This window comes from Dama dama, chromosome 20, assembly GCF_033118175.1.
Source record: "Dama dama isolate Ldn47 chromosome 20, ASM3311817v1, whole genome shotgun sequence".
Taxonomy (NCBI): domain Eukaryota; kingdom Metazoa; phylum Chordata; class Mammalia; order Artiodactyla; family Cervidae; genus Dama; species Dama dama.
The window spans coordinates 57,899,536-57,911,052 of NC_083700.1; the positions used below are offsets into that span (position 1 = coordinate 57,899,536).

An 11,517-nucleotide genomic window follows, 5' to 3' on the forward strand; every position below is an offset into this window, starting at 1 on the left:
AGATGTAAGAGATGCAAGTTTGATCCCTGGGTTGGGACGATCCTCTGGAGGAGGGCATGACAATCCACTCCAGTATTCCATGGAGAAACCCATGGACAGAGGAGCCTGACCATAGGGTTGCACAGAATTGGACATGACTGAAGCGACTTAGCATGCATCCCACCCCTGTAGCCAAATGATCCACTCTGAATTTGAAATAAAGCTGTTGTCAAGGGACTTACTAATGAAAACTTTTTTTTCTTTCTTTCTATATAGCATTATCAACAAGATGGCTTTCCTGAGACTGAACTTCGTTTATTTATATCAGAGTGCAAAGATCTGCCTAATTCTGGAAAGTACCGATTAGAAGAAGGCACTCCAGTATCTACATTCTGCTGTTGTAAAAAGTAGCTGTTAGGCTAATCTGTGCTCTGGAGGGGATATATTATGTAAATGAGTTGGGAGATAAAAATGGGTATTATCAGTTGTAGTATGTCTGAAGACTACTATTTTGAGCAAATTGATGACTATAATTCATCAAGAACTGTGTTTATATTTTTAAAGCAATATTTAATGTCTATAGCTTTGTGCTAGGTTTATTTAAAAAAAAACCCACTTTGATGAGGGAAACTTTTTTCTTGTCCTGTTTGTTTTGCCATAGTTTTAGAATATGTTTTCCATACTTTTCTTTACTCTCGCTTCCAGTTATTTTGACTATGCTGACTGTGTCATCAGTAGAAACAGTTCCTGGTCTGATGTCAGCCAAGTCACTAACTGTGGCCTGGACCATTCTCAGTGGTCATCTGAGAGATGGGAAGGTTGCTCTCTATCCAGTAATCATTGGTGGCTCAGATGGTAAAGAATCTGCCTATAGTGCAGACCTGGGTTTGATCCCTGGGTGGGGAAGATGCCCTAGAGTAGGAAATGGCAACCCAGTTCAGTATTCTTGCCTGGAAAATTCCAAGGACAGAGGAGCCTGGTGGGCTATTGTCCATGGGGTGGCAAGAGTTGGACATGACTGAGTGACTTTAACTTTCAAAAGAAAGAATGAGAAAGAAAAAAGTCACCAGCTAACAGTCACATATTTGGTTCTGAAGGACAACTGTTATTTGATACTCTTGATTTCTGGAGAAGATCAGATTTTTTTGTACTCAAGTATAGGTTTTCTCCTTTCCTATAGTATTAAAGGACAAACTTGAAAGAGTATTTTATATATCTGTGAAAATTAAAGTGCATACCAAATGCATATTCAGTCCCACAAGGATCGATTTATTGGTACTTGCACAGCCTTGTGAAAAGTGCATGATGCACCAGGTCCCTTGGGGGAACATTCATTCTCACAGAAAAGAGTAGCGTCTCGGGTCACTAATCGCGGTTTCATGGGGAGAAGTTCTATAACGGACATGAAAAATGTTTTGGAAAACAATTATGTTCAAAATTTAAAAATAAATGGGAAATGTATGCCTTAAAAAGACACAAAACCAAAGTCTCCACTCCTTGCAGACTGCTGATTAGAAGCTTCAGGGATTTTCACAACGTAAGTCTTTGTTTTGTGTGCTATTTATTCAAACAAATTAATTCAATGATGTGATGTGCAATAAAGGTTTTCTGAAAGCAAGCTCTTTTTTCCAAGGAAATTGATTATTTTTTTATTTTAAGGGCTAAGTGAAGGTAACCTCGAGACTCTGAAATCTTATTGTTTAACACAATAACATTCATAATAATGACTCTTGGTGTCAAAATGTGAGATTCTGCAATGAATATAAGCTATTTTGTAGTACCTGTGGCTTTAAAAAACTAGAAATCTAATCTATAGGTTAATTTTTTTTCTTTGTTCTAATATTTGTGTCACAATCATTTTTGGAATTTGCTAGAATGCATTGAGTTTTGAGATTGTGTTCATTATCTGACAGATACTTCTTTTTACCCCTTGAGAAGTTTTTGGATTGGCAGTAATATTTCAGTGGAAATGTGAGACCGCTGACTTACTACTCTGAGGTTTTGCTTTGCCCTGAAGTCACTATGTTCCTCCTGTGAAAATACAGCCAATGACTTGGCACCTTCACATCTTTCTCTTGATTGTTCAAGATTTCTTATTGTCAGGAATCCGTGATAAACTCCAAGGCCTAATTTTTAGTAATCATCCTTATGGTGTTAGCTGGAAAGCTTCTAAGTTTCTCACTGTTAGGTAGGATATGGGCTGTAGATTTTTCACAGATGTTCTTAATCGAGTTGAAGATATTTCTCTCTGTTCCTAGTTTGCCGACAATTTTTAAAATCATGAATGAGTATTGGATTTTGTCAAATGAATTATTTGCATCTATTGATATTATTGTGATTTTTTTTTGAGCTTACTGATATGATGAATTATATTAGTTTGAGTTTAGAGTGTTGAACTAACTTTGCATACCTGGAATAAATCCCAGTTGGTTGTGGTGTTTGATTATTTTTATATATTGTTGCATTCAATTTGCTAATCTTTTTTTGTTGAGAATTTTGCATCTATGTTCATGAGAGATATTGGTGTGTAGCTTTTTTGTTTGTAATGTCTTTATCTTTTTTTTGTTGTTATCAGGGTAATGCTAGCTTCATGAATATGTTAGGAAGTATGATCTTTGCTTCTGTCTTCTGGAAGAGATTATAGAGAACTGGTATAATTTCTTCCTTAAATGTTTGGTAGAATTTACCAGTGAACCCATCTGGATTGGTGCTTTCTGCTTCAGAAGATTATTAATTATTGATTCGATTTCTTTATTAGACGTAGGCCTATTGGATTGTCTGTTTCTTCTTACAGGCCAAGAATAGACCCACATCAATGTAGTCAACCAATCTTTGACAAGGAGCAAAGGCAATACAGTTGAACAAAGACAGTCTTTTTCACAAATGGAACAACTGGATATTTACATACAAGAAAATGAACCTTGACATAGACTTTACATCTGTCACAAAAATTAACTCAAAATGGATCATAGTTGTATATGTAAAATGTAAAATTGTAAGATTCCTGAAAAAAAAAAATAGGAGAAAAGTCTGGATGACCTTGGGTTTGGCAACAACTTTCTAAATATAACATCAAAGGTACACTCCATGAAAGGAAAAATTGATGTTAGGTTTAATTAAAGTAAGAATTTCTGCTTTACAAAAGACACCATCAAAAGAATGAGAAGATAAACCAAAGACTTGGAGAAAATGTTTGCAAATGACACGTGGTAAGGGACTTCTTTACAAAATATACAAAGAATTCTTCAAAGTCAACACTAAAAAAACAAAAAACTTGACTGAAAAATGGGCCAAAGACCTTAGTAGGCATCTCTCTAAAGAAGATAAACAGATGGCAAATAAGTATACAAAAATGTGCTCAGCATCATATGCCTGTAGGAAATGGCAAATGAAAACAACAGTGAGAACACTGTATGCCGGGAGCCGTTATGGGGGGTCCCGCCTGTGACGAGGTCATGAAGAAAATACCGGGCAGGCAAGGCCGTCTGGGACCCCATCCATGACGAGGTCACGAGGAAAATACCTGACAGGCAAGGCCGTCTAGGATAAGGGACCCTCCAGGTTGGCCTCGGCCTCTACCCTACCCTATATCCTCCCCCCTTTTCTGCTGTTGTTCTTATTTGCCCTGCTGCCGATTCTTGTGTTGCCTGCCGAGAGCTCTCCTGCTCCTCTTTCACTAAATAAAGACCAACTTAAAAGCTAATTAATAAATCTCCTGGATGTTGGTACCCTATGAAGGGGCCAGGGATGAAGGAAATGCTTCAGTTCAAACCCTTTTGTTGGCATTCTGGCTTGTTTGATAAATGTGTGCTCTCATTGCACAAAATGCTCATGATTGTTCTAAACATCCTAAGTACAGTACGCTAACAAAAGAAACTATTAAGCATAGGCCCCTTCGCGGGGTGAGAAAAGCTCCACAAATATTATAGCCACAAATGTGCCTAATAGAAAATTGTTTAGATAGAGAGTAGATGGCGACTTCTTGTAGGTAATTAACTTTTGAACTAAGAGCCTGTTTTGTGCCATATCTGCTGTTTTTGCAATCCTTTGCATTTCTGTTCTGTAAAAATGTAATCCTATCTACTTCCCTTGGAGATGACACCTAATAGAAAGAAAATAGATTAACCACAAAAAAGACAGGGTCGGCTACTGAAGTTGCTTAAAGTTGCACCAGGTGCAAGCCATAAATTGTCAACAGGCCTGAAAGCCAAAAGATATTATACATAGAGATTAACCATTAAAAAGGCCCTAATAGGCACAGAGCCCTTTGGGGGGTGAGGAAGCCCTATTAGAAAATACAAAATATATTGTTTTAAAAGTGGTTATTAGATCAACGTTTGATTGATGTTAATGTGCTGAGGTTGTGCAGTGGACACTATTGTTAATATAGTTAAAGATCTAGTAAAATAAGAGCTTAGCCCTAGTGTAAAAACAATAAGATAACTGTTAATTTTAACCAAGAGCGCTAAACAGGGGCTGCCTCACCAGAGTCACAGAGTCTTTGTGTGTTAAACTTTTTAGATAAATTTAGCTGAGAATTTCTGCAAAAAGACTGACTTTTATGTTAACAGGATTGTATTTCTATTATGTTGCGACTTGCTTTACCATGAGACTGCCAATTTTCTGTTTTCTGCTAACCTCAAGGCCAGAAGATAATGTACAAAAAAATCTATGGAAAAGACTCTCATAAACAAAAATATACAGAGCACACCTGGTTTCGTGAAGGACAAGCTGATGTAATGTTAAACTAAGTCTGCATGCTTATCTGCCCCTTAGAAATGTACCAACTTAGGGTATAAAGGCTACGGTGAAAAATAAAGCAACTGCCATACTCTGCTGCATATTCCTGGTCTGGTCTCTCTCTCTCTCTCTCTCTCTCTCTCTCTCTCTCTCTCTCTCGCAGACTTGGCCCTATCAAGGCAGGTCCTATGTGTCTCTCTCTCGCCGGCGCCGTTCATCCTGAGGGTTCCCCTGGATCCTGCTGGGGCTGGACCCCAGCAACTGTATACCTAGCAGAATGGCCAAAATGTAAACCCTTGACAACACCAAGTGCTGGTGAGCTGTGTAGCAACAGGAACTCTCATTTGTTTCCAGTGGGAATGTAATATGGTACAGCTGCTTTGGAAGAAAATTTTGACACTTTATTATAAAACTAGCCTTACCATATAACCCAGCAATTATGCTCCTTAGTATTGATCAAAATGCGCTGAAAACTTTTGTCCACCAAAAAACCTGCACGTAGATGTGTAGAGCAACTTTATTCATAACTGCCAAAACTTGGAAGCAATCAAGACGTCCTTAAGTAGGTAAATGGATACATAAACTGTGCTACATTCAGTAATAAACTATCACTCAGTGTTGAAATAAGCTACTAAGTCCTGAAATGACATGGAGGAACCTTAAGTGCATATTCCTAAGTGAATGAAGCCAATCTGAAAAGGCTACATACTGTATGATTCCAAATACACAACATTCTGGAGAAGGCAAAACTATGGGGATAGTAAAAATATCAGTGGCTGCTAGAGGGTAGCAGGAGAAGAATAAATTGGCAGAGCACAGAGGATTATTACGGCAGTTTCTTTATCCTTTTGGGCTGCTATGATAGAATACCATTTTTATGGTGGTTTATAGCCTGGAAAATCCCATGGACTAAGGAGCCTGGTAGACTTTAGTTCATGGGGTCACAAAGAGTCAGACACGACTGAGTGAATTCACCTCACCTCATAAGCAACAGAAGTTTATTTCTCACAGTTCTGGAGGCCAGGCAGTCCAAGATCAAGATGCTGACAGAAAAGAAGAATGGAACTGGAGGAATCAACCTGCCTGACTTCAGGCTCTACTACAAAGCCACAGTCATCAAGACAGTATGGTACTGGCACAAAGACAGACATATAGATCAATGGAACAAAATAGAAAGCCCAGAGATAAATTCACATACCTACAGACACCTTATCTTCGACAAAGGAGGCAAGGATATACAATGGAAAAAAGACAATCTCTTTAACAAGTGGTGCTGGGAAAACTGGTCAACCACTTGTAAAAGAATGAAAATAGAACACTTTCTAAGACCATATACAAAAATAAACTCAAAATGAACCAAAGATCTAAATGTAAGACCAGAAACTATAAAACTCCTAGAGGAGAACATAGGCAAAACAGTCTCCTACATAAATCACAGCAGGATCCTCTATGACCCACCTCCCAGAATATTGGAAATAAAAGCAAAAATAAACAAATGGGACCTAATGAAACTTAAAAGCTTTTGCACAACAAAGGAAACTATATGCAAGGTGAAAAGACAGCCTTCAGAATGGGATAAAATAATAGCAAATGAAGCAACAGACAAAGGATTAATCTCAAAAATATACAAGCAACTCCTGCAGCTCAATTCCAGAAAAATAAATGACCCAATCAAAAAATGGGCCAAAGAACTAAACAGACATTTCTCCAAAGAAGACATACAGATGGCTAACAAACACATGAAAAGATGCTCCACATCACTCATTATCAGAGAAATGCAAATCAGAACCACAATGAGGTACCATTACACGCCAGTCAGGATGGCTGCTATCCAAAAGTCTACAAGCAATAAATGCTGGAGAGGGTGTGGAGAAAAGGGAACCCTCTTACACTGTTGGTGGGAATGCAAACTAGTACAGCCACTATGGAGAACAGTGTGGAGATTCCTTAAAAACTGGAAATAGAACTGCCCTATGACCCAGCAATCCCATTTCTGGACATACACACCGAGGAAACCAGATCTGAAAGAGACACATGCACCCCAATGTTCATCACAGCACTGTTTATAATAGCCAGGACATGGAAGCAACCTAGATGCCCATCAGCAGACGAGTGGATAAGGAAGCTGTGGTACATATACACCATGGAATATTACTCAGCCATTAAAAATAATTCATTTGAGTCAGTTCTAATGAGATGGATGAAACTGGAGCCCATTATACAGAGTGAAGTAAGCCAGAAAGATAAAGACCAATACAATATACTAATGCATATATATGGAATTTAGAAAGATGGTAACGATAACCCTATATGCAAAACAGAAAAAGACTCAGATGTACAAAACAGACTTTTGCACTCTGTGGGAGAAGGCGAGGGTGGGATGTTTCGAGAGACCAGCATCGAAACATGTATATTATCCAGGGTGAAACAGATCACCAGCCCAGGTTGGATGCATGAGACAAGTGCTCGGGGCTGGTTCACTGGGAAGACCCAGAGGGATGGGATGGGGAGGGAGGTGGGAGGGGGGGATCGGGATGGGGAATACATGTAAATCCATGGCTGATTCATGTCAATGTATGGCAAAAACCACTACAATATTGTAATTAGCCTCCAACTTATAAAAATAAATGGGAAAAAAATAAATAAAATAATTCTAAATTCAAAAAAATAAATAAAAGACTAAACTCTTGGATGAAAAAAAAAGATGCTGACAGATTCGGTTCCCGAGCCTGCTTTCAGGTTCGCAGACAGCTTTTTTGGTTGGTGGTTTTTGCTGTGTCCTCAAATGGCTGAGGGGGCAAAGGAGCTCTCTGAAAGCTTTTTTTATAAGGATACTGATCCCATTCATGAGAGCTCAACCATTAGGACCTAATAATCATGTCCCAAAGGTTTCATCTCCACATGCCATCACACTGGGCATTAGGAATGAACATATGATGTTTAGGGGAACACAAACATTCAGTCTAGAGCAGGTAGTGAAACTATTCTGTATGAAACGGTAATGATGGATACATGTCATTCTACTTTTGTGAAAACCCAGAGATAACACAATTCAAAAAGAGTGAATCCTAACATAAAGCATGGGCTTGGGGTGAAGATGTGTCACCGTAAGTTCACCAGTGTACCACTCCAGTGTGTGATGTTGCTAGTAGGGAATGTTGTGCCTTTGAGAGGGCAGGGAGTAAATGGGATTCTCTGCTCTGAAAAATAATATCTTATTTTTTAAAAATTATTAATATTCCATGACATGTGGACACAGTGGCCCTTTTGTTTATGTATTGTCTGTGACTGCCTTCACCTTAAAAGGGAAAAATTTAGTAGTTGCCACAGAGACAGTAGCATACACTTTAAAGCCTCAAATATTGACTATCTGGCGCTTTACTGAAAAAGTTTTCCAACCCTTGATTCATAAGATAGCTTGCTGAAAACTGACTTGGTCATGTAGAAAACCCAAGCTGCCTTCTTCCCTCTCACTAGATGCCAATTTGAAGTACAATGGACTTTCATATGATAAAACTAAAATGCTGTAGAAAATGCAGAAGAATATTTGTGACCTATGGGTAGAGAAAGAACTCTTAAGATTGTAAAACCACAAGCCATAAGGATTAATATTTGATGTACAGTGAAAGTCACCACAATATTGTTAAAAAAAAGAATAATTCTGATGTTGGTTTCAGAAGATCAAAGTTAACTTCCATCCAAGGAGGAACACCATGGACAAAGTTAAAAGATAGGTGAAGACTGGAAGAAAATATAATGTCTAAAACTGGCAAGGAATTGATACCTAGCATATGTACAAACTATCTGCACATTAACAAAACTGGAAAGGATGTGAAAAGTAAATAAAAAGCGCCAACTTTCCCCACTATTTTATTGTTTCTGCCACATAAACTTCACTGAATATTGTTCTTGTCTATTCCAGAAAATTTTTACTATTAGCCTGCCTCATGTTTTCTAGACTACTTAAATCCCTTTTACCATTGTAAATGTCAGTGAAAGTTGTTTTTGTTTGTTTAAAGGTATATATATTTTTAACTTATTACTTTTTATTGAAGGATAATTGCTTTACAGAATTTTGCTGTTTTCTGTCAAACCCCAACATGAATCAGCCATAGGTATACATGAAGGCAACCTGCTAGAGAAATTCAAGAAAAAGTTTTGTACATTTAAACTTCTATGTTAGAGTACGTTATTGAGCAACAGTCTTCTGTTATTTGTTTATTGGTCATTATAAATTTGAATCAGGGCACAGAACTTTTTGTACTGTCAAATACAGAACAGAACACAGACATTTGAAAGGAACAAAATAGCACAAAACAATGACTATTACTGCACAGTGAGAAATGAGCCAAGATCTTTACCATAAACAAAGTGCCTTTTTGAAAGTGAAAAACATATTGCCAATTGTGAAGTAATTTTCTAATTTAGAATGGTCAAGATTTGGTGTGCCTAGAAACAATAATTTATATCTTAACATGTGTGATATTTACAGCTTTCAGCCATCTGACTCCCAACTATCCTTCAATCTCACACTGCCCGCCTCTTGTCCATCCCCAATTCCCTCAAACACTCAGTTTAAACATTTCCTAGAACCTTGCTACTTAAAGAGTGATGGGCGGACCAGCAGTATCAGCAGCATCTTCTAGTTAGAAATGCAAACCCTCAAATTCTATTCCAGACAGACCCACTGAATCAGAGTCTGTTTATATCAATTTGCTGATATAAAAAAGTGTTATCCCAGTTTACGGTCCCCTTCTAAAGGGATTGTAGTTCCTAGTGGAGTCCTAAAATCTTGAAGTGAAGGGTTGTCTCTTTATAGTGGCTTTATATGTTTGTTTTAAATCTTTTTATTTTGTATTGGGGTATAGCAGATTAACACGTGATGGCTTCAGGTGAATAGTGAAGGGACTCAGCCATACATATACATATCCATTCCCCATCCATTCTCCCATCCAGGCTGCCTATGGTAGCTTTTGTTTTTAATTAAAAAGGCTTAAAAATTCTTTAGCATAAAAATTGTATATATAGATATATATCTGTATAAATATAATATTTCTTACTTAAAACACAAACTTCCTCCAACACTCTCCAACCAAGCTACAGTCTGCCTCCTTAGACCAGTGTCCACGTCCTTCCCACAAGAACAGTGCTGCAACACTTCCTCTCCTTCTCTTCTAAAAAGGAACCACACCACTGCTGCACCCACCTGCAGGGTCTGTGAATACACAAACAGGATCTTCCAAGTCTGTCTATACCCAGTGGGCACCTCTAATGAAACAGGCTCTAAACTACGGCTTTTGCCCAATGGCCTATTGAAAGTGACTTTTGGATGTAAAGAAACAGTGTTGCCTGCCATTTCAGTTCTACAAGGATCAAGCCATGGACAGTGTACCTTGAGGGGAATTCAGGATGATGAAAAATAGCTTTCTGGGCTTGGATACACCCAGATAGTTAAGATACATCTAAGGGAAAATGTCAGTGATCCCAGATTCTTATCATACATATAAAAGCACTAAGATCATTAACTTGTTTGTTCTTTGTGATTAGCAGTGATCTTTGGATGTTCACCCACCCCAGCAAAAAACTCATGCACATTCTGGCTCTTCCCCTACCTCCTATTGAAAGGAAGCACAGTCCTAAGGAGACCCAAATAATAATAATGTAGCCATTAAGCATAGTTGGGGACCTTTAGTTCCTTCTCAAGGGCTATAGATAATATTCTGAGCCATAGCCTGTGAGCTGTCTTATAGATACTGAAACTCCTACCAGGTGGAAGAAGCTGCCTATATGGTGACCAGACTAGACATGACATAAGCTGCCACAATTCCGAGAACTGGCCTCAAAGAAGTAAAAACAAACCCACCCTGGAATTGAAGATTAACTGTACCTAAAACAATCAAGGTGATGTTGGTCAGACCACTGACGACCAATTTCAAGATGACTTTCAGAACTGAGTGAACTGTTTTTGCCTGTAACCCCTTTCACTCTGTCTGGAAAATCTCTTGACCCTGATCATGTGGAGATGGGGGAGCTGGCCTTGGGACAGATGTTCCCTTCCCCACCCAACACAGCATCGGAAAAAACTTTCCACCATCCTGGCCTGTTTATTGGCTTTTGAGCTGTGAGCAGCCAGACCCAGCTTTTGGTCACGCTATTAGTCAGACACGACCGAGTGACTGAGCATACACATATGCCTCAGCTCCTTAGAGCTATCTGATGGGCTGTTTCCTGGACTATTGTCCTCAGTAAAGTTCTCAAGCAAAACTTAACTCCCAACTTTTGAGGCCTGTTCTCTTCTTTCCGTGGACAAGGGCGTCAATTACGTATGCTTTTATATACACTATGTGTGTTCAGTCTCTGCAGTTGTGTCTGACTCTGCCACCCTATGGACTGTAGTCCATCAGGCTCCTCTGTCCATGGGATTTCCAGGCAAGATACTGGAGTAGGTTACCATTTCCTTCTCCAGGGGATCTTCCCCATCCAGGGATCAAACCTGCCTCTCCTGCACTGCAGGCAGATTCTTTACCACTGAGTCACCGGAGAGACCCTTTATATATGTTACTTACTTCCAACTGCTTCTATCTAGAGATGCATATTGGTAGAATATTCTTTGCCCAAGTTAAACCCAAAGATCTTTTAAACAGTTACTAATTTCGCGAACAGCCTGGACCTCTCGGACTTTGCCGCTTCTGGGGCTACTAGTAGGAATAGGGCCCCTTGGAAAAGAAGCTATTGGCCGGCTGGGACTTTCAAGTCAACATAACCCTCAGCTGAAAGTGGCATGTGGGTAAGTGACCG

General features: G+C 38.9%; 1 protein-coding gene across 1 annotated transcript in view; it reads left to right on the plus strand.

Annotated features, from left to right (window-relative positions):
- The window catches only part of MCOLN3 (mucolipin TRP cation channel 3), a 40,237-nt gene extending 38,649 nt beyond the window's left edge, over nucleotides 1-1,588 (plus strand). Inside the window, exon 13 of the mRNA XM_061121500.1 lies at nucleotides 256-1,588. Within this exon, the coding sequence (XP_060977483.1) occupies nucleotides 256-390 (135 nt within the window). The 3' untranslated portion in view covers nucleotides 391-1,588. The remainder of the gene's footprint in view (nucleotides 1-255) is intronic.
- The last annotated feature ends 9,929 nt before the right edge of the window (nucleotides 1,589-11,517 follow it).